Source organism: Oncorhynchus mykiss, chromosome 4 (genome assembly GCF_013265735.2).
Source record: "Oncorhynchus mykiss isolate Arlee chromosome 4, USDA_OmykA_1.1, whole genome shotgun sequence".
NCBI lineage: Eukaryota > Metazoa > Chordata > Actinopteri > Salmoniformes > Salmonidae > Oncorhynchus > Oncorhynchus mykiss.
Genome location: NC_048568.1, coordinates 26,749,950 through 26,773,156, shown reverse-complemented (window position 1 = coordinate 26,773,156; position 23,207 = coordinate 26,749,950). Strand labels below are relative to the sequence as shown.

General features: G+C 44.8%; 1 protein-coding gene and 1 long non-coding RNA gene across 4 annotated transcripts in view; one reads left to right on the top strand and one right to left on the bottom strand.

The window, feature by feature from the left end:
• The first annotated feature begins 15,768 nt into the window (after positions 1-15,768).
• Positions 15,769-17,976, top strand: LOC110522364. The gene is made up of 2 exons (XR_002473299.2): positions 15,769-15,851; positions 16,069-17,976. It is a non-coding gene; the product is annotated as an uncharacterized LOC110522364 (long non-coding RNA).
• The window catches only part of sesn1 (sestrin 1), a 70,403-nt gene continuing 63,808 nt past the window's right edge, over positions 16,613-23,207 (bottom strand). Inside the window, exons 2-10 of one of the 3 annotated variants that reach the window (XM_021600703.2) lie at positions 22,478-22,588; positions 22,292-22,357; positions 21,917-22,117; positions 21,562-21,744; positions 20,999-21,235; positions 20,566-20,826; positions 20,144-20,334; positions 19,820-19,964; positions 16,616-19,654 (exon numbers count right to left, since the gene is read on the bottom strand). In XM_021600703.2, the coding sequence (XP_021456378.2) occupies positions 19,568-19,654; positions 19,820-19,964; positions 20,144-20,334; positions 20,566-20,826; positions 20,999-21,235; positions 21,562-21,744; positions 21,917-22,117; positions 22,292-22,357; positions 22,478-22,588 (1,482 nt within the window). In that variant the 3' untranslated portion in view covers positions 16,616-19,567. Of the gene's footprint in view, positions 19,655-19,819; positions 19,965-20,143; positions 20,335-20,565; positions 20,827-20,998; positions 21,236-21,561; positions 21,745-21,916; positions 22,118-22,291; positions 22,358-22,477; positions 22,589-23,207 lie in introns of all 3 variants that reach the window. The other 2 variants (XM_021600702.2, XM_021600704.2) reach the window with 2 other exon arrangements.

Sequence of the window (23,207 nt, the reverse complement as noted above, 5' to 3'; positions counted from 1 at the left end):
TCACCTCCCTGAGTCAGTACATGTTAGAATCATATTTGGCAGCGATGACAGCTGTAATTCTTTCTGGGTAAGTCTCTAAGAGCTTTGCACACCTGGATTGTACAATATCTGCACATTATTCTTTTTTTAATCTTCAAGCTCTGTCAAGCTGGTTGTTGATGCTGGACAGCCATTTTCAAGTATTGCAATAGATTTTCAAGCCGACTTAAGTCAACACTGTAACTAGGCCACTCAGGAACATTCAATGTTGTCTTGGTAAGCAACTCCAGTGTATATTTGGCCTTTCCTGCTGAAAGGTGAATTTGTCTCCCAATGTCTGTTGGAAAGCAGACTGAACCAGGTTTTCCTCTAGGATTTCGCCTTCGCTTAGCTCTATTCCATTTATTTTTATCCTAAAAAAACTCCCCAGTCCTTGTTGATGACAAGCATACCCATAACATGGTGCAGCCACCACCATGCTTGAACATGTGAAGAGTGGTACTCAGTGATGTGTTGTGTTGGATTTGCCCCAAACATAATGATTTCGGGACATAAAGTTAATTTCTTAGCCATTTCTGTGCAGTTTTACTTTAGTGCCTTATTGCAAACAATAGTATTGTGGAGTAAATACATTGTTGTGGATCCATCCTCAGTTTTCTCCTGTCACAGCAATTAAACTCTGGAACTGTATTATTTTCGTACTTTTTACCCCTTTTTCTCCCCAATTTCATGATATCCAATTGGTAGTTTAGTCGTGTCCCATCGCTTCAACTCCCATACAGACTCAAGAGAGGCGAAGGTCGAGAGCCATGCATCCACCGAAAAATGACCCTGCCAAGCCACACTGCTCACTTAACCCGGAAGCCAGCCGCACCTATGTGTCAGAGGAAACACTGTCCAACTGGTGACCGTGTCAACGTGCATGTCCCCGGCCTGCCACAGTAGTCGCTAGAGCGCGATGGGACAAGGACATCCCGGCCAAACCCTCCCCTAACCCGGACGATGCTGGGTCATTTTGCGCCCCCTCATGGGTCTCCCGGTCACGGCCAGCTGAGGACCTGTACTGACTCCTCTAACCCTGCGATGCAGTGCCTTAGACCGCTTGTGCCACTCGGGAGGCCCTCTGGAACTGTGTAGTCACTATTGGCCTCATTTTGAAAGCCCTGAGCGGTTTCCTTCCTCTCCGACAACTGAGTTAGGAAGGACGCCTGTATCTTTGTAGTGACTGATACACCATCAAAGTGTAATTAATAACTCACCATGCTCAAAGGGATATTTAATGTCTGCTTTTTTACCTATCTACCAATAGTGTCCTTCTTTGCGAGGCATTGGAAAACCTCTGTGGTCTTTGTCGTTGAATCTGTGTTGAAATGCACTGCTCAACTGCAGAACATTACAGATAATTGTGTGTGAGGTACAGAGATGAGGTAGTCATTCAGAAATCATGTTAAACACTATTGCAACTAATTATGTGACTTGTTAAAGCAAGTTTCTACTCCTGAACTTATTTAGACTTGCAATAACAAAGGGTTTGAATACTTATTGACTCAAGATATTTTCTCTTTTCATGTTGGTTTTCTGGTTGGGTTGTGTATCGGAGGACGCATGACTTCCAACCTTCGTCTCTCCCGAGCCCGTACGGGAGTTGTAGCGATGAGACAAGATAGTAGCTACTACAACAATTGGATACCACGAAATTGGGGAGAAAAAGGGGTAAAAAAATAAAATAAAAATATGGACACAATAAAACATTTATACTAGACATGAATACATTTTTTATTCTAGTATAAATTACCTCAATTACTATAGATTACCTGTTAATTACCGAAATAAACCAAAAATATATATTTTAGCAGATGATCTTAACCAGAGCGACTTACAGCAGCAATTAGGGTTAAATGCCTTGCTCAATGGCACATCAGCAGTCATATCACTTAATCGGCTCGGGATTTGAACCAGCAACCTTTTGATTATTGGCCCAAAGCTCTTAACCGTTAGGACACCTGCCGAAGATTCCGGTAACTTTGGTAAATTAGAGTTGCTTTGCAACCATAGTTCAATAGTTTACTGAACCATACAGTTCTAGCTGTACGTTAGGATCAACAAAGGGTAACTATGTACAGCAGTGACCAACAGAGAGGGTAGCCTACACCAGGACAAGTGTTAAACCTAACACACATAGATGTTTGGTACCCTGTAGGTGGGTAGATGTGTCAAAACCTTTAGTTCTTATAACAAGTTTGTGACAAGTTTCTTTGAATATCGATTTTGATTTACTTCTACCTTTGTTACCCCGACTTTGAAGGAGTTTTTTTATTTGAGCTTAAAGTCAGAGTTGGTTTGATGTTTACATATTGACTGGTGGAGGACACAGTAAGCTGCTAAATGAAAAGAATGAAGAATGTTCATCTAATCTCCATGATAAACACCTTTCTTTCCTCTTGACTATGAGAGCTTAGCAGTGTGTCACACTGATCAGGCAGAGTGTTGTTGCTAAGGGCCTCACTCCCACCTTCTGTAAGCAGCAGCCAATGGCTGTCAGAGCTGTTGGTCTATAACCACCGCTTCCTGCACCAGGCAGCCAGGCACACAGATAATATGCAAATGTTCAGTAAAGAGGTGTCAGGATGTGAGATAGAAAACACACAGACACACACACATAGACACACACACACAGACACACACATAGACACACACACAAACACAAACACACACACAGACACACACAAACACACACACAGACACACACACACAAACACACACACACAAATCAGAGGAAGTTCAGATGAGAACGGTGACCTTTCGTTGCATCAAACTTCCCGCAGAGCGATTTATTTTAAGACGCTGAACTTGTGAACCATATTCAGCCCTCTAGCACCATGTTGGGGTTTGAGGCGGCAGCCTTGTCTAACTGTGTTTTATGTTCTTCCCTTTTCGTCTCCTTGTTTCTGTGAACAGAGTTAGGAACAGAGTTAGGAACAGGGTAATGGAACAGCGTTAGGAACGGAGTTAGGAACAGCATTAGGAACGGAGTTAGGAACGGAGTTAGGAACGGAGTTAGGAACAGGGTAATGGAACAGCGTTAGGAACGGAGTTAGGAACAGCATTAGGAACGGAGTTAGGAACGGAGTTAGGAACGGAGTTAGGAACAGCATTAGGAACGGAGTTAGGAACGGAGTTAGGAACAGCATTAGGAACGGAGTTAGGAACGGAGTTAGGAACAGGGTAATGGAACAGCGTTAGGAACGGAGTTAGGACCGGAGTTAGGAACGGAGTTAGGAACAGCATTAGGAACAGAGTTCGGAACGGAGTTAGGAACAGCATTAGGAACATAGTTAGGAATGGAGTTAGGAACAGCATTAGGAACAGAGTTAGGAAAGGAGTTAGGAACAGCATTAGGAACAGAGTTAGGAACAGCATTAGGAACAGAGTTAGGAAAGGAGTTAGGAACGGAGTTAGGAACAGCATTAGGAACGGAGTTAGGAACAGGGTAATGGAACAGCATTAGGAACGGAGTTAGGAACGGAGTTAGGAATAGCATTAGGAACGGAGTTAGGAACGGAGTTAGAAACGGAGTTAGGAACAGCATTAGGAACGGAGTTAGGAACGGAGTTAGGAACGGAGTTAGAAACAGCATTAGGAACAGAGTTAGGAACGGAGTTAGGAACAGCATTAGGAACGGATTTAGAAAAGGAGTTAGGAACAGCATTAGGAACAGAGTTAGGAAAGGAGTTAGGAACAGCATTAGGAACAGCGTTAGGAACGGAGTTAGGAACAGCATTAGGAACGGAGTTAGGAACAGCATTAGGAACGGAGTTAGGAACAGCATTAGGAACGGATTTAGAAATGGAGCTAGGAACAGCGTTAGGAACAGAGTTAGGAACGGAGTTAGGAACAGCATTAGGAACAGAGTTAGGAAAGGAGTTAGGAAAGGAGTTAGGAACAGCATTAGGAACAGCATTAGGAACAGAGTTAGGAACGGAGTTAGGAACAGCATTAGGAACAGAGTTAGGAACAGCATTAGGAACGGAGTTAGGAACAGCATTAGGAACAGAGTTAGGAAAGGAGTTAGGAAAGGCGTTAGGAACAGCATTAGGAACAGCATTAGGAACAGAGTTAGGAACGGAGTTAGGAACAGCATTAGGAACAGAGTTAGGAACAGCATTAGGAACGGAGTTAGGAACAGCATTAGGAACGGATTTAGAAATGGAGTTAGGAACAGCATTAGGAACGGAGTTAGGAACAGAGTTAGGAACGGATTTAGAAATGGAGCTAGGAACAGTGTTAGGAACGGAGTTAGGAACAGAGTTAGGAACAGAGTTAGGAACGGAGTTAGGAACGGAGTTAGGAACAGAGTTAGGAACGGAGTTAGGAACAGAGTTAGGAACAGAGTTAGGAACAGAGTTAGGAACAGAGTTAGGAACAGAGTTAGGAACAGAGTTAGGAACAGAGTTAGGAACAGAGTTAGGAACAGAGTTAGGAACAGAGTTAGGGACGGAGTTAGGAACAGAGTTAGGAACAGAGTTAGGAACAGAGTTAGGAACAGCGTTAGGAACAGCGTTAGGAACAGAGTTAGGAACAGAGTTAGGGACGGAGTTAGGAACAGAGTTAGGAACAGAGTTAGGAACGGAGTTAGGAACGGAGTTAGGAACAGAGTTAGGAACAGAGTTAGGGACGGAGTTAGGAACAGAGTTAGGAACAGAGTTAGGAACAGCGTTAGGAACAGCGTTAGGAACAGAGTTAGGAACAGAGTTAGGAACAGAGTTAGGGACGGAGTTAGGAACAGAGTTAGGAACAGAGTTAGGAACAGAGTTAGGAACAGAGTTAGGAACAGCGTTAGGAACAGCGTTAGGAACAGAGTTAGGAACAGAGTTAGGGACGGAGTTAGGAACGGAGTTAGGAACGGAGTTAGGAACGGAGTTAGGAACGGAGTTAGGAACGGAGTTAGGAACGGAGTTAGGAACAGAGTTAGGAACAGAGTTAGGAACGGAGTTAGGAACGGAGTTAGGAACAGCGTTAGGAACGGAGTTAGGAACAGAGTTAGGAACAGAGTTAGGAACAGAGTTAGGAACAGAGTTAGGAACAGAGTTAGGAACAGAGTTAGGAACAGAGTTATTAACAGAGTTAGGAACGGAGTTAGGAACAGAGTTAGGAACAGAGTTAGGAACAGCATTAGGAACGGAGTTAGGAACAGGGTAATGGAACAGCATTAGGAACGGGCGTTAGGAACGGATTTAGGAACGGTATTAGGAACAGCGTTAGGAACAGAGTTAGGAACAGAGTTAGGAACAGAGTTAGGAACAAAGTTAGGAACAGAGTTAGGAACAGAGTTAGGAACAGAGTTAGGAACAGAGTTAGGATCAGAGTTAGGAACAGAGTTAGGAACAGAGTTAGGAACAGAGTTAGGAACAGAGTTAGGAACGGAGTTAGGAACGGAGTTAGGAACAGAGTTAGGAACAGAGTTAGGAACAGAGTTAGGAACAGCGTTAGGAACAGAGTTAGGAACAGAGTTAGGAACAGAGTTAGGAACAGCGTTAGGAACAGCGTTAGGAACAGAGTTAGGAACAGCGTTAGGAACAGAGTTAGGAACAGAGTTAGGAACAGAGTTAGGAACAGAGTTAGGAACAGAGTTAGGGACAGAGTTAGGGACGGAGTTAGGAACAGAGTTAGGAACAGAGTTAGGAACGGAGTTAGGAACGGAGTTAGGAACGGAGTTAGGAACAGAGTTAGGAACAGAGTTAGGAACAGAGTTAGGAACAGAGTTAGGAACAGAGTTAGGAACAGAGTTAGGAACAGAGTTAGGAACAGAGTTAGGGACGGAGTTAGGAACAGTGTTAGGAACAGAGTTAGGAACGAAGTTAGGAACGAAGTTAGGAACAGAGTTAGGAACGGAGTTAGGAACGGAGTTAGGAACAGCGTTAGGAACAAAGTTAGGAACAGCGTTGGGAAAAGAGTTAGGCAATAGAGACAGATCGTGGTTAGAGCGTTGGATTAGTAACCGGAAGGTTGCAAGTTCAAATCCCCGAGCTGACAAGGTACAAATCTGTCGTTCTGCCCCTGAACAGGCAGTTAACCCACTGTTCCTAGACTGTCAATGAAAATAATAATTTGTTCTTAACTGACTTGCCTAGTTAAATAAAGGTAAAATAAATAAAAATCAGCCAGCCAGGAGGCTGAAGAGGAATCAGTCACGCCCTGACCTTAGAGAGCCTTTTATTCTCTAATTTGGTTAGGTCGGGGTGTGACTAGGGTGTGTATTCTAGTTTTTGTATTTCTATGTTGGCCTGGTATGGTTCCCAATCAGAGGCAGCTAGCTGTCTATCGTTGTCTCTGATTGGGGATCATACTTAGGCAGCCTTTTCCCACCTGTTGGTTGTGGGATCTTGTTTTTTTGTTGTTGCATGAGAGCACTTCAATTGTACAACACGGTCGCTCGTTTCTTTATTGTTTTTGTTGGTTGTTTCACTTTAATAAAATGTGGAACCCTAAGCACGCTGCATGTTGGTCTGAGTTTGCCGACCAAGAAGATCGTGACAGGTGTGGAGAGTTAAGATTGTCTCTCTTTTGCAAGAGCTGGAGTCCATCGCTGCAGGAAATGTTCTGTTTGCTATGAAACGGACTCCAAAAGAAAGTGCAAACAGATGTTATTCTCAATATTAGGACACTGATGACTGGACGGTGTTGAATTGCAATTCGTTCCCTAATCCATCTAGGTTCTGTACAAAAAGCACCTCTTTCATAAATGGACAAATAATTGTATTAATTTTGGGGAACTGGGGAAATATTGTGAAAACAAAGTTTCTCATATGCTATTCAACTGATTTCATTATCATGCTAATATGTAAGGTTGGAAATAGATTTTGGTAGAAAAACACACGCACACAAATAAAACAAATAAACACAGAGCCATTTTAACCATCAAAAAATAAACAAAGTGTTGTGTTGTCATGCGTAGGTGTAATAGGTGGCAGGGAAGTCAGGCGCAGGAGAGTCAAATGGAGTGTAAAATGGAGTCTTTTAATAAAGTCCACAGAGTATGCTCCATAACACTAAATGTACATAAACACACAAACATGGGTACGAGGACCCGACGCGCACCTATACAACAATCACACTACACTGACAATAAAACATGAGGGGAAACAGAGGGTTAAATACACAACAGGTAATGAATGAGATTGAAAACAGGTGTGTGGGAAGACAAGACAAAACCAATGGAAAATGAAAAAAGGATCAATGATGGCTAGAAGACCGGTGACGTCGAACGCCGAGCACCGCCCGAACAAGGAGAGGCAACGACTTCGGCAGAAGTCCCCCCCCCGCGGCTCCAGCTGCGCGTCGACACCGGCCTCGGGGACGACCCGGAAGGCGAGGTGCAGGGCGATCCGGATGGAGACATGGGAATTCTGATAACATGGAAGGATCTAACACGTCCTCCACCGGAACCCAGCATCTCTCCTCTGGACCGTACCCCTCCCAGTCCACGAGGTACTGAAGGCGTCTCGAATCCAAAATGGATCGAACAGAGTACGCCGGAAACCCCTCGATGTCTAGAGGAGGCGGAGGAACATTACGCACTTCAGCCTCCTGGAGCGGGCCAGCCACCATCGGCCTGAGGAGAGACACATGGAACGAGGGGTTAATACGGTAATGAGTGGGTAGTTGTAACCTATAACATACCTTGTTCACTCTCCTCAGGACTTTAAACGTCCCCACAAACCGCGGACCCAGCTTCCGGCAGAGCAGGCGAAGGGGCAGGTTTCGGGTCGAGAGCCAGACCCTGTCCCCTGGTGAGAACACTGGGGCCTCACTGCGGCGACGGTCTGCGCCAATTTTCTGGCGCCTTATGGCACGCTGAAGGTGGACGTGGGCTGCCTCCCAGGTCTCCTCAGCGTGCCGAAACCAATTGTCCATCGCAGGGGCCTCGGTCTGGCTCTGATGCCAAGGAGCCAGAACCGGCTGATACCCTAATACACATTGAAAGGGAGTAAGGTTAGTGGAGGAGTGACGTAACGAGTTCTGAGCCATCTCTGCCCAGGGCACGAACTTCGCCCACTCCCCCTGCCGATCCTGGCAATAAGACCGCAGAAACCTACCCACATCCTGGTTAACTCTCTCCACCTGCCCATTACTCTCGGGGTGAAAACCTGAGGTAAGACTAACCGAGATCCCCAGACGCTACATGAACGCCTTCCAGACCCTTGATGTGAACTGGGGACCCCGATCAGACACTATATCCTCAGGCACCCCATAGTGCCGGAAAACGTGTGTAAACAGGGCCTCTGCAGTTTGTAAGGCCGTAGGGAGACCGGGCAAAGGGAGGAGAGACAGGACTTAGAAAACCATCAAACGCTAGGCATGCAACGCGAGCGGTGTGGTCAGCCTGTCACGAGGCATAACCCCAGACTTTGAAATTACAGAGGAGTTTTCTTCAGCGCAGTCAATGAAGAGCACACACAGCTAAATATTTATTGGAGGAGGTTAATAAGTGTGCGGCAAAGTTTTGAAAAGTGATCCAGTGTGACCACTGATGGGTGCCCAAACTTGACAGGAAAAAAAGTGGGCCTTTTATAAAGGATACAAGATCAAGTAGCTGAGCTGAACCCAGATGAGAAAATGATATCTCTGTATTGCATTATTCATCAGGAGGTGCTCTGTAAATGTGTTCTGAAAATGAGATGTTTTGGATACAGTCACTAAAGTGTTAAACTTCATAAGAGCAAAACCTTTAAACCACAGGCAGTTTGTCTTGCTGTTGGAAGAGACATAGTTGGGTCAGGCAGATCTCCCCTACCACAAACGTGGGAAAGGTGCTTAAAGGGATGTGGGACCTGTAGTCGGAGATTGCAGAGTTTTTGCAAATTAAAGGATAATATGTGGATTTCCCTCAACCGCAAGATAAAGAATGGTTGACTGATTTTGCCTTCACCTTGGACATCATGGCCCTCATGAATGAACTGAATTCCAAAATACAAGGGAAGGGCCTTTTTGCACATCAGACGTACAGCCTTGTCAAAGCCTTCAAGGGAAAATTACTCCTCCTGACCTGCCAAGTAGAAGCCAACAATCTTACCCACCTTCCGACACAACTAGTCTGTTCCCTATCAGATGAAAAGCGGGAGAAGTATCGCTGCTGCGCGCTTTGGAGGGTGAGTTTTCTCATTGTTTTGAGGATTTCAATTTGTTGGAAAATTACATGCTGTTGGTTTCCTCTCCTTTCACCATAAATGTGGATGATGCTCCCACTGACCTGCAACTTGAGTTTATCGATCTTCAGTCTGATGCAGTGATTGGAGAACTATTCAAAACAATATCACTGACGAGGTTATATGCCTCTCTCGATGAACAAAACTTTCCAAAGATTAGGAGTCATTCTCAGAAGATGTTTGGGTCAACCTATGTATGTGAACAAACATTCATGTCAGTGATTCTCTCATTAACAAAGGTGTGAGTGTTGACGAGGACAAGGCTGGAGATCACTCTGTCATGCTGATTGAGTTCCGAATAACAGACTGGAAGCTTCAAAAGGAGGGTGGTGCTTGGAATCATTGTTCTTTCTCTGTCAACCATGGAAACACGTGCCGTCATCATTGCTTTGCACAAAAAGGGCTTCACAGGCAAGGATATTGCTGCCAGTAAGATTGCACCTAAATCAACCATTTATTGGATCATCAAGAACTTCAAGGAGAGCGGTTCAATTGTTGTGAAGAAGGCTTCAGGGCGCTCAAGAAAGTCCAGCAAGCGCCATGACCGTCTCCTAAAGTTGATTCAGCTGTAGGATCGGGGCACCACCAGTACAGAGCTTGCTCAGGAATGGCAGCAGGCAGGTGTGAGTGCATCTGCACGCACAGTGAGGTGAAGACTTTTGGAGGATGGCCTGGTGTCAAGAAGGGCAGCAAAGAAGCCACTTCTCTCCAGGAAAAACATCAGGGACAGACTGATATTCTGCAAAATGGATTGGACTGCTGAGGACTGGGGTAAAGTCATTTTCTCTGATGAATCCCCTTTCATCTGGCTGACCACCCAGAATCCCGCCCCCTCTTCATCTCCCACTGTGCCCTGACCAAACTGTGCCAGGCGCTGCACCATCACCACGGAGAACAAGATATCAACATTGCCAGGTACCTGTACCACACAAACACACACATACACACTGTACACCTAAAACATCTCACCTCAGAAAACCTTACATTTAACTGTTTAATTGAAAGTGGGACAGTATAGACCTCAGACCATTTACAACACTTCTTGACCTTGTGCATTACTTTTAAGTGTGTACAAAAATGAGTTTTTTTTCTCATACAACCTTACAAGAATCAACAGTTCACTATCTGACAGTATATGATTCTAAAAGCATGTAGCACTCCCTATTTCCACAAGTATTGCCAGTAAAGCCAATCCTTTTTTTGTGACAATAGCAGTCCAGTGAGAGCCTATCTGGTCAATGTTATTTGTTGTCCTCCTACTCTGGCCCAGACCCCTGGCTGCTACACACTATTTATAGAACTGATGAGTAAACGCCAGCGGGAACAGGTGAGCTGGGCCCCCTGTGTGTGTGTGTGTGTGTGTGTGTGTGTGTGTGTGTGTGTGTGTGTGTGTGTGTGTGTGTGTGTGTGTGGTATGGGAAGCAGATGAGCCCATTTACTCCCAGTGTTTATACTGCACATTGACTAAGCCTATTTATCTTCAGGAAGTTGTTTATGTACTCCAAGTCCCAGTATAGTTACAGCAGTGTGCGCGCGCGTTTTGACTTTAATCATCATCACAGGAGTAACTGAGGAAGTCATCCTGCCCTTAGGGAGATGGGGTGGGGAGGGAGGCTCTGGCAATCAGAGAGGACTTAATCAGCCAGGAAATAAACACACACACACACACACACAGGAGACACACAGATATCCTCCTGTTATTATACATAGACGCACGGTTGATCACATTGTGTCCTGGATAGCTATTTGACAGGACAGCCTGTCCCCATAAATTTGTCAGTACAGTACGTTACAGCCCAGTTCATATCAGCCACACTGGCCAGTCAGCCCAGCCAGGATCTGGGTAACTGTGTGTGTGTCTGTGTTTGTGACACACACTTTAGGGGATGGGCAGAGTGCGATTGAAAAACAAACGTGGTATACAGGTTTCAATCCTTGTTGTTGTGGTGGGGGAGAAACGGTGAATGTGATGAATGCCAGGTCACATCTGATAGGAGAAATGTATTACTCTCTATAATCACCAAGGTATTTGTTTATGTGGATAACACACACACACATTCAACCTAATCCTCTGTCTCTCCTCCACACAGGACCTGGGGGTGCGTCTGCTCTTCCCTCTGGGTAACCTAACGTCTCAGAGCAGTGAGGCCAGAGAGCACCTCTTCACAGCTGATGGGTGTGTGTCCGTGCTGCTGGGGCTCTACAACACCTACGAGGGGAGACCCCCCTACCATACACACACCCACACACCTCCAGCCAGGGACGCCAGTACACTCTGTACTTCTCCCGTGTGGGGGCGGGAGAAGGAGAACATTCTGGTGAAGCTGGTTAGGGTGCTGTTCATCCACCCTGCAGTGGGACCTACCCTGGCAGCTAACAAACACCTAGTACACAACCTGCTGGACACACTGAGGGAGTTTCAGCGTTTTTAGGGTAATGTAAGAGTGAAATTATGGTCCCATAATGTTCTCATAACATCCCTATAATGTTCCCAAAATGTTCTAATAACGTCCCAATAATGTTCTCAGAACATCTGAAAAAAGGTGAACCCAAACATCTGATAAATGTATTGACAGGACGGACATACCAAGGCCAGCCAAGGCTCCTAATGAAGGTGATTTACTCTGAAACGTACGCCTGTTTGTATATCCCGTCAATACAAGAATCACACTGTACAAACCCTTCACTGTAAAACTCTATACAGTCACTCCTTGTTTGGTACCAGTTTCCTGTCTGCTGGAGACAGGTGCCAAACATCTAACACATATTTCTTCTTCAATTTCTTTCTTTCTTCTTTGTGTTTTTTTTTTGTTGCACATCCTTTTTCGGTTTAGGTCCTTTTGCAGTCTGAAAGAGCCAAAGAGAGAACAGGATGTTCTGTGCTCTTTAGAGCCTGGTTGGTTTCTTGTGAAACTTCTAGGTGGTTGGAATGATGGTTTCAGGACTGACTGGTACAGGCCATGTTCAGGCGGGTGTGAAATTCTCAGTTTCTCAGCTTTAGCTGTGCGCTCTTCCCTTCCGCCTCCCTCCCACACACTGTAATGCAGTGTTACTGAGAGAGAGAGAGAGAGAGAGAGAGAGAGAGAGAGAGAGAGAGAGAGAGAGAGAGAGAGAGGAGAGAGGCAGACACAGAGACAGACAGACTACTACCCCCCCCCCCCCCCCCCCCCCAATACGCTGCTGTTCATTGATTATTGACACCACTATTACTCATGTTTACATTACTATATATTACTATTCGTATATTAACAGTATTTAGATATTCCTGCTACCAGTCACATTTCAGCCCTGTTTACATGTACACTGAGTGTACAAAACATTAAGAACACCTTCCTAATATTGAGTTGTACCCCTTTTTAAAAAATATATATTTTTAACCCCCTTTTTCTCCCCAATTTCGTGGTATCCAATTGTTAGTAGTTACTGTCTTGTCTCATCGCTACGTACGGGCTCGGGAGAGACGAAGGTCGATAGTCATGCGTCCTCTGAAACACAACCCAACCAAGCCGCACTGCTTCTTAACACAGCACACATCCAACCCGGAAGCCAGTCCAATGACACCAATGTGTTGGAGGAAACACCGTACACCTATCGAACTGGTTAGCGTGCACTGCGCCCGGCCCGCCACAGTCGGTAGAGCGAGATGAGTCGCTAGAGCGAGATGAGACAAGGATATCCCTACCGGTCAAACCCTCCCTAAGCCGGACGACGCTAGGCCAATTGTGTGTCGCCCCACGGACCTCCCGATCGCGGCCGGCTGGTGGCACAGTTAGCACTGCGATGCAGTGCCTTAGACCCCTGCGCCACCCGGGAGGCCCGAGTTGCACCCCTTTTTGCCCTCAGAACAGCCTCAGTTCATCAGGGCGTGGACTCTACAAGTCCTTTGGGTGGTGGACCATTTTTGATACACATGGGAAACTGGTACACATGGCACCTACTACCATACCCTGTTCAAATCACTTAAATCTTTTGTCTTGCCCATTCACCTTCTGAATGGTACACACACAATCCATGTTTTAATGGTCTCAAGGCTTAAAAATCCTTCTTTAATCTGTCTCCTCCCCTTCATCCAAAGTGATTGAAGTTGATTTCAATAAGGGGTCATAGCTTTCACCTGGTCAGTCTATCTCATGGGTGTAAAATGTTTATGTACACTCAGTGTATCACGCCTACCTACACTGACACTTTTGCACACACACACCCACCCACCCATCACTTACGCTGCTGCCATACTGTTTATTATTATTAATCCTGCTACGTCACTTTCTCCTAATCCATGCCTGGATGTACTGTACATACAGTGCCTTGCGAAAATATTCGGCCCCCTTGAACTTTGCGACCTTTTGCCACATTTCAGGCTTCAAACATAAAGATATAAAACTGTATTTTTTTGTGAAGAATCAACAACAAGTGGGACACAATCATGAAGTGGAACGACATTTATTGGATATTTCAAACTTTTTAACAAATCAACAACTGAAAAATTGGGCGTGCAAAATTATTCAGCCCCTTTACTTTCAGTGCAGCAAACTCTCTCCAGAAGTTCAGTGAGGATCTCTGAATGATCCAATGTTGACCTAAATGACTAATGATGATAAATACAATCCACCTGTGTGTAATCAAGTCTCCGTATAAATGCACCTGCACTGTGATAGTCTCAGAGTTCCGTTAAAAGCGCAGAGAGCATCATGAAGAACAAGGAACACACCAGGCAGGTCCGAGATACTGTTGTGAAGAAGTTTAAAGCCGGATTTGGATACAAAAAGATTTCCCAAGCTTTAAACATCCCAAGGAGCACTGTGCAAGCGATAATATTGAAATGGAAGGAGTATCAGACCACTGCAAATCTACCAAGACCTGGTCGTCCCTCTAAACTTTCAGCTCATACAAGGAGAAGACTGATCAGAGATGCAGCCAAGAGGCCCATGATCACTCTGGATGAACTGCAGAGATCTACAGCTGAGGTGGGAGACTCTGTCCATAGGACAACAATCAGTCGTATATTGCACAAATCTGGCCTTTATGGAAGAGTGGCAAGAAGAAAGCCATTTCTTAAAGATATCCATAAAAAGTGTTGTTTAAAGTTTGCCACAAGCCACCTGGGAGACACACCAAACATGTGGAAGAAGGTGCTCTGTTCAGATGAAACCAAAATTTAACTTTTTGGCAACAATGCAAAACGTTATGTTTGGCGTAAAAGCAACACAGCTGAACACACCATCCCCACTGTCAAACATGGTGGTGGCAGCATCATGGTTTGGGCCTGCTTTTCTTCAGCAGGGACAGGGAAGATGGTTAAAATTGATGGGAAGATGGATGGAGCCAAATACAGGACCATTCTGGAAGAAAACCTGATGGAGTCTGCGAAAGACCTGAGACTGGGACGGAGATTTGTCTTCCAACAAGACAATGATCCAAAACATAAAGCAAAATCTACAATGGAATGGTTCAAAAATAAACATATCCAGGTGTTAGAATGGCCAAGTCAAAGTCCAGACCTGAATCCAATCGAGAATCTGTGTAAAGAACTGAAAACTGCTGTTCACAAATGCTCTCCATCCAACCTCACTGAGCTCGAGCTGTTTTGCAAGGAGGAATGGGAAAAAATGTCAATCTCTCGATGTGCAAAATTGATAGAGACATACCCCAAGCGACTTAGCTGTAATCGCAGCAAAAGGTGGAGCTACAAAGTATTAACTTAAGGGGGCTGAATAATTTTGCACGCCCAATTTTTCAGTTTTTGATTTGTTAAAAAAGTTTGAAATATCCAATAAATGTCGTTCGACTTCATGATTGTGTCCCACTTGTTGTTGATTCTTCACAAAAAAATACAGTTTTATATCTTTGTGTTTGAAGCCTGAAATGTGGCAAAAGGTCGCAAAAGTTCAAGGGGGCCGAATACTTTCGCAAGGCACTGTATCTACCTCATTACTCCAGTATCCCTGCACATTGTAAATGTGGTATTGGCACTGACCCTGTATATAGGTTCTTCTATTATTTCTTAGTTTTTAGTTATTAGTGTCTGTTGGGTAGAGCTAGCAGGTTAAGAATCTCACTCTACTGGTGAATGTGACAAATAAAACTTGACACTGAAACAGACGTTTTTTATTTCTCCTCAGCACTGGCTGTGGAACCAAATCAGGCAGCTTAATATCCTGTTTTGATCACAGTTCGACAGGCCATGCATGCTGCTTTACATTAGAGACAGAGAGAGGGAGAGGAGAACTTCTCCACCACACCAAAGGGCCTTTCCAGTCAGACCCAGAAACGAAACACACACTATGACGCAGGCACCGGTTGACAGTACGACCGCAATATCTTTGATATAATACGACCAAACAAGCTATATTTTCCTTCTCTCTCTGTCTCATGCTGTTGAAGCTGCTCCTCTCTAATGAGGGGGGGGGGGGGGGGGGGGGCAGAACTGTCCGGAGTTTTATCAGCCCACCTTTAGCAGCAGATGCACTCAGGGAGAGCTAATGTAAGGCAGTGTGTGAATCATATGTGACTTAAACCCCTCTCTCCCGTCATGTGATGTGTGTGTGCAGGCTGGCAGACAGTGAGGGACTTTGGGGGGGGGGGGGGGGGGGGCGGGGACAGACTCCCCAGCCACACTGGACAACCAGGAGAGAGAGGCACTGCTTGAGGTCCAAACGCTGTACCTGGGTATGGAAATGATTTAGAAGAGGTTATTTTACTGGAAGTTTTATGAATAACATTTTATAGTTATATGTTTTGGTCTACTGCTGTAAACATACTTTATTTTTATGTTGTATCGTTTTGAGGAAGCTCTGATTCAGAGGGGTTGGGTTAAATGCGGAAGACACGTTTCAGTTTAATGCATTCGGTTATACAACTGACTAGGTATCCCCCTTTCCCTTAGACGAGGAGGAAGCGCTGCAGTGGACCTCTGGTGATTACGAGGGACTTCCACCGAGCATTCTGGGAGTCAGAGTTCCGTCCTGTGGCTCAGAGGCTGAGGGACAGGATCCAGACTCAAACTGTCTGCCATCTACACAGTCTCCCTCCCTAAAGTGTGATGTCCTTGCCTTTCTTCTTGCTGTGCCCTGCATCCAGTGTGTCTGTACTCAACACACTTTACCTTCTGGTTCTACCACGCTCTCTAATTCCATTAGTAAGGTCCTGACCAGGCACAACTCTGGGACTTAGTTATAGGCTGCTTGGGTTGAGTGTTTTCCAAGTCAGGAAACCTTCTTGGCCCTAGCTATGGCATATTTTGAGCCTCTGACCTGTATGACAAACTGTTTTTGTTGTACCATATTATAACTGGTAATGTAATATTATTATCATAAGCTACTCTTACATCGCAATAATTGTAAACTGCTTCTGTGGTGATAAAAAGTTCAGACATTGTTAATCTGTGAACTGCTGTAAGTAATAAACCACAACACAAAGTGTGGTAAACGTTCTCCTTCTCAAAGCCTTTATTGTTACAGATATGGACCAGGCCAGGCAGTACTGCTGCAAAGTTAGCAAAGAACAGCGCTTTTTAAATCACATCAAATAAGTACAAAAACAGCACTTCTGTCAAGATAAAGTAAACCTATCCTGCAATAATAACGCCTTACAGTGACCACAACCCAATAGCATTTCATCAGCCATAGTTAATGACACACATGGTTCTCTACATGATACACACCTGTCCGTCTGGGTTGATAAAGTTAGTTAGTTGGGTAATTGTGGAGGTATTAAGTGCATCTATTGTTTATAATAGTCTCATCCTGTTCAGATTGTCGTAGGGAAATGAGGCAGTTCAGTATCAGTAGAGATATGGACCAAGTCACCCTCTGTTTGCCCTTAATAGAAAAGTCCCTGAACATCCAGAGAATTCAGTCTACAGCCAGTCATCCACAAGGATGCCAGGGAGTTTCCGCAGGGAGAACGGAACAGGACAGGAAGGTGAGCAGAGTAGAGGTCAAAGGTGATCCTAGAAGGAATTTTCCCTCATCTCACTGCACATTAGACAGGTCCAAGTGTTCTAGCACAACAGGTGTGGGAGTAACGTTCAACCTTGGACTCGTCAACACAAGCAAACATTGAACCACAGAGTTCAGTGTAGTATAAAATGGGAGGACTGACTCCCCACTGGACAAAAACAAGTTGAATCAACATTTTGACATGATTTCAACAACAAAAAATGAAATGGGTTGACGTTGAATGGACGAGGAAAAAAGCAATCAAAACAAGACAATTTAGTATTTCTTCACCTAAATCCAATGAGATGGTGACTTTTCTTCATGTTAGTCGACAAGTCAACCAAATCTAAATCAAAACTAGACATTGAACCAGTGGGCCCACACTCAACACATGTGGTTGTACAAAACATTTATTGATGTGTGGGACTCATTTGCATTAACTGTGCAAAATGCATCTGTAATAGCCAAATGTTTCCTACATCATTACTGAAGACATATTGTAAATTGTCATTGATGGAGATCAGAAGTGTATTGTTCAGGTTGGAGATAATACATGCATGTGTGCTGTGACTACAACTCGGTGGGCTTGTTTCATGAATGATTCAATGTATAGATTATTTATATGTAATAATGATATGATTATGTTGATGCAGCAGCAACAGTTCTATGGAGAAAACAGAAAAATACAATGATTCAATAACATATTCCATTTTTTTTTTATATAAAAAGTTTCAGTATCTGACAGTCAGAAGTTTGATAAAACCTCTACACTTCCTCTCACAACCACCCCCAAATAATGTACCATTCCATAATCATCCTCATCTTCCTCCTCCTCTTAACGTGAAACAATCATTCAACTGTCCAACTGTATCAATCCACCCTCAGTAGAATGCAGTACTTTACTGTTATTAGTCAACAAAAATAAAAGGGTGGAGTCTACCCCTCGTTTAAAAAAAACTGTGTTTGCACTGGTTAGGCTCCCACAGAGGGAACAAGCACATCTATGACCGACTGCAGTCGGACCGTATCGATCACAGTCGGTCCAATGAGGACCAACTGGGCTCCCTACGAATGAAAGCCAAGCGACCCAGAATGATAAAGAGTCATTCTGCTCGCCAAAGAGCACTTCTTAATGCGATAGAAAAGAAAACAGAAGAGGTATTTATTTACTGGTACAATTCACAATACCCAAAGCTTTGAAAGTGTTAGGATGCCCAGGCCAGGGTCAAAGGTCGAGGGTGAGCGGAAGACAGACAGGTGAGGTCATTGTTATGACAACCGGAAGCCAATCCCCTTGGAAGACCATTTTGTTTTAGCTTTCATGTTCTTTTTCTTACAGGACAAAGCTTTTTACCAGAAACAAAACACTGTAACAGTCACCACATGGAAAGAGCTACAGCAGAGGCAAGAAGTTTCACACTTCAAATGACCTCGCTTTCTTCCTGGTTTTTTGTTGCTTGAAATTTCAACACACTTTTTTCCTTTATATTTTCTGTAAAACACATGGAGTTACACACACATCCACACATGATATTTGTCACTGACATCAGTCTCTCATACAGAATGGGTTCATCATACGTACAGTCAAACTAAATAGGGCTCAGACAGTGTTATTTTTTAGTTTTTCCAACACCTCTCCGCTTTCACACACTTCTTGGGTTAGCTTACACAAACAGTTTCAGGGTGGGGGGTATGGGGAAGGGGGGGGGGGGGGGGGTAATGCTGTGGGTTTATGATGGATAGGGTTCTTAGGGGTGGGAGGGAGGATTGGGGGGGGGGGTCAATATGACCCCTTGCTTACATGAGCAGCAGTATCAGGCAGCACCTCTACACACTATACTGTGGTGTATGACATAACCAGGCACACCAACACACAGGCCAAATAATGCTTCCATCATCTCCAGTTACCGCAACAACAACCACATGATGATAACAACTTCTCTTAATACAAAAAGACTAAAGCAAAAAACAGTGGCTACATTATCAAGTGCAGACTGATGAACTGCTTTGCTTTCTGGAGATTTGCTGTGGGTTTTCACACTATATGGAGATTCTATTGACATCATCCACTGAGGTGTATTAGAATACTGGAAGGGTGGCCTGTGTCATCTGTTTCTTTTCCTCTGGCCCAGCAGAGTGTCTGCTCCAGGCTGCCTCCTCATGGTGAGTTTTGGCACTGCAGGTAAAGAGGACAGCTTATCTTTCCACAAGTAGGTTGAGATGACTTTTCTTTTTGCAGTTCTTTTTTTTCATTCTTTCATTTGCTTTTTTTTTGTTCTGTTCATTTTTCTTTCCACATCACGAGGACGAGCTTCGTCACGACAGACAGGGTTACCTTTCATCTTTTTCATTTTCTGTTTTCACCCCTTGGTTTATTTCTTCTGAAGTGTCCCACGAGAGCAAAGACAATGACAGCAAAAAACAATGATAAACGCCAAAAGCATTTCATGTCATGTAGCGGGTGATCGCTCTCAGAGCGTAGAGCAGTTCTGCCTGCATGCGCGCTTCCATAAGAAGCAGATTGACATGGACCTGGAAGAGTGAGGGAGAAAGAGAGAGTAGAACGCATTACAAAACTGCTCCACAACATTACTCCAGTCACACAGATCAACAACTAGGAGAGGAAACTATATAGAAATGTTAAATGCTAACAGAAACCCATGGAATAAGAAATAAAATAGAAAGTTGTCCCCTCACCTTCTCGGAGTGCTGGAACTGTCTCCAGAAGCTCTCATACATTCGTTTGGTGGTTTTCTCCGGGCTGCACACCATGGTCTTAATGTAGACCTTAAAGCTGCGGTCCAACAGCTGGTTAATCTCCCCGTAGTCATAGTCATCATACCTGAGACATAGATATTTCTTTACTAATAACTACATTACTGTACGAAATTACTGCACTTTGTCAATGTATTAAACACGTGATAACATTCTTCTTTTGACTGAATCTAGCATATTACATCATGAAATATGTACATTTACATGAGTAGATTTGTGTTTGTATAGAGCCAGTGAGTGACGTACCTGATGCCGAACATGCAGTGGATGTAGTTCCAGATAGCCCTGCGCAGCATGGTGGTGTCCACGTCTTTGTGCATGGCCATGGTGTTGTAGGTCAGGTTGTAGGCCATCTGGAACTTCTCATCCAGCAGCTGACCAACGTCAGGGTACAGACGGTTCACCAGGGAGTAGCCGTGGTCCTCCCAACTGTAGTCCTGAAGAGAGGAAAGCAAGGAGTTAATCAGAATGTCTGGATATCAATTGATCAATCAGATAGATAGTCCATATGGTAACATTTAGAAAATGTTGGTAACATGGTAACATTTAGAAAATGTAATCTTGAAGTTATTGAGAAAAAAAAAACCTCTTCACTTTCTCTCTCCTTTTCTTTCTTTCTGGCTCTCCCTGAACGGGTGTGTGTGTGTACACACACGTGTATTATATACCTGCACTCTGAAGGTGGGTACATGTTCTCCTCTCCTGGAGAAGTCCTTGTAGCCGTAGCTGGGGTCTTCAAAGTGCCTGGATACGTCTCTGGATGGCACACACTCCTCATCCTCTGCCGTGGCCACAAGCATGCTCTCGGTCTTCTCCCTCTCAAAGCGTGTGGCCATCTCCTCCTGACTGGCTTCCTCTTCATCACGACACTCCTGCAGCTGCTTCATCCTCTCCATCAGCACCTCCACCTCACCAGACACCTCTGACACCTAAACACACACACATTGTGGTTCAGGGCACTGGTCATTCAAAGGGCAACCACAACCACAAGAATCACTGCACTCACAACCACACGGGTGTCAAAGCCGAGTGACTAACAAACCTACAGCTTCTCTCCCTCGCTCACCCACACACAGTCCTGACTCTCCTCCTCCCGCTCACCTGGTGATTGCCTCTCCTCTCCTCCAGGTGGCCGTGACCGTTGCCATTGGCGATGTCGCAGACACAGTACTGGCTGAGGGAGGGGGGTCTGAAGGTGTGTCCCCCGTCACTGTGGATCTCGGGGGTGATGCCACAGCCGAAGGTAAAGGAGGCCAGGGAGTGGTAGTGTGTGAGGAGCACCACAGCATGGATCAGCTCAGCCAGGGACCAGCTGTGTTCTTCAGCCTTCAGCAGGTGCTGGAGTGGGGGTGAAGGGGAGAGCTGATACGTCAGTCAATCAGTAATTTCCTTTGGGTGGAATCTTTTCTTTTCCTGTCTCACATTCTATCCATCCATCGCTTTCCAATTGTTTTATTCTCTCTACCCATCCCTTCCCCTCTTCCTTCTATACAGATCCCCCTTTCAAAAAGTTATATAACTAACTCTGCAAAGTCAGCAGCTGTGTAACTCAGGCCAGGCCTCATCCCATCATTTCGGTATCTGTTACATAACCCTAACCTGTCCATCTGTCCAGTCCTGGGGGTTTGTGTCACAGTCCCCCCCCCCACCCCACCCGCGCGTACCTCGATGTGTGCCTTGGTGAGGAGCCAGGGCCGGTGGGCCAGGATCTTGTTGAGCTCCCCGAGGGCCTGCAGCTTCTGTGGGGCTCCGTCCAGGCCATTCAGCCACTTGGAGTCCCCTCCCACCTGGAGGAAGTCGTTGACGTGCAGGTTGACCAGGTAGGAGCACTGGTGTCTGGCTGCAGCCTGGGAGGGGAAACAATTACCAGACTGCCCAAGAACTCTAAAATGTACAGTCTATAGACGAGTGTCCAAGAATTCAAAACGTACTCTCTGTAGGCAGAGAGATATACAGGGCTTGTAGTGAGTGGCTATACTGTGGTAGTGTAGAGGTTGGAGAGGGGGTTAGGGATCTCACCATGATGCCTATGTAGTGGCGGTAGTGCAGGGATAAGGGCCCGTCCATCTGCAGCAGGTAGTGCTGTGTCCTCAGAAAGCTCTCCAGGTACTGTGGGTGGAAGCCCATCACCAAGGAGATGTTGTCAAGGCGACCCAGTGCTGCGAATGCGTCCTCAAATATCGATTGTGTCCTGGGGTCTACTTTACTGACTTGAAGGATCTGATGCAATAGAGACAGTGAATTTAATGTAATTCACTTATTGGTATAAGATGCTAACTAAATATATGTAATAAAATGTCAAAGTTATTGATACTTTGCATAGATAAGTAACAAGTAAAATGTTTTGAAGTCCAAAGAAAACTTGTGGTAAAAAAAAGTTTTTGTTCTCCATACCTCTTTTTCAGGGATAAATCTACTTGGTCCATTTCCCAGGGGTCTTGGGATTCGAACTCCAAAGTCCTGCAAGACAAAATAATACAGAAGACACATTATAGTTATGCAAGATCCAAATGCAACAGTGCTCATTGGCGTCAAAAGCTAAAGGCACAGGGGGAAAACTCTAATTGCGATTTTTCGTACCATTTTGGCTGCGAGCCCTGACCGTGTAATATTGTACATCCTTCTGTGGGATATCGTATCTCTCACCCCCATGTTCGCTCTATAGTCGGGTTGGCGCCCTGCAACCGCAGCCTGTGCAGAAATAAATCTCTTTGTTCAACATTTAGCTGCAGCAAGCCATAACAGCAGTCTCTATAAATGTTACAAAACTACCAAAATACACAAAAAGAAGGCTTGATAGATACAATGTATCATGCCTACAGTGGCTATGTAACCATTTGCAGTTTGATACACCCTTGATACAAGTAATACCCTTGATACAATATTTGACACAATGTTATGGATCAGAGAGGCTCGCATACTAAAATAGTTAAATAAACGAATTCAAAATATGATTGACATCTCACTCAACATAAAAACAGCCAACTGTCAACTTGAAAAGTCGCTGATTGCGACATGTCCTACAGGCTAGGGCTGACTGTCTGCTCCGTTTCTGTCCCTCTGCGCGGCGCAGAGCTGGCGGAATGAATGACCTAGAACTGCCCGCCGAAGATTACTCGAAAGCGACAATACTGTCTTGCATTGAAATACACCAACCGAAAAAAGTAGAACCTTATACCGAACGGTCTATAGAGTTGGCAGTAGGATGACAAAGAACTGGAAAGAAAGTAGGGTTGACAAGCAGCGCAAACTCCTCAAACGCGTAAACAAGGTTGGACACAAAAGAAAAGACTGCACTGCAGTTCCTTCG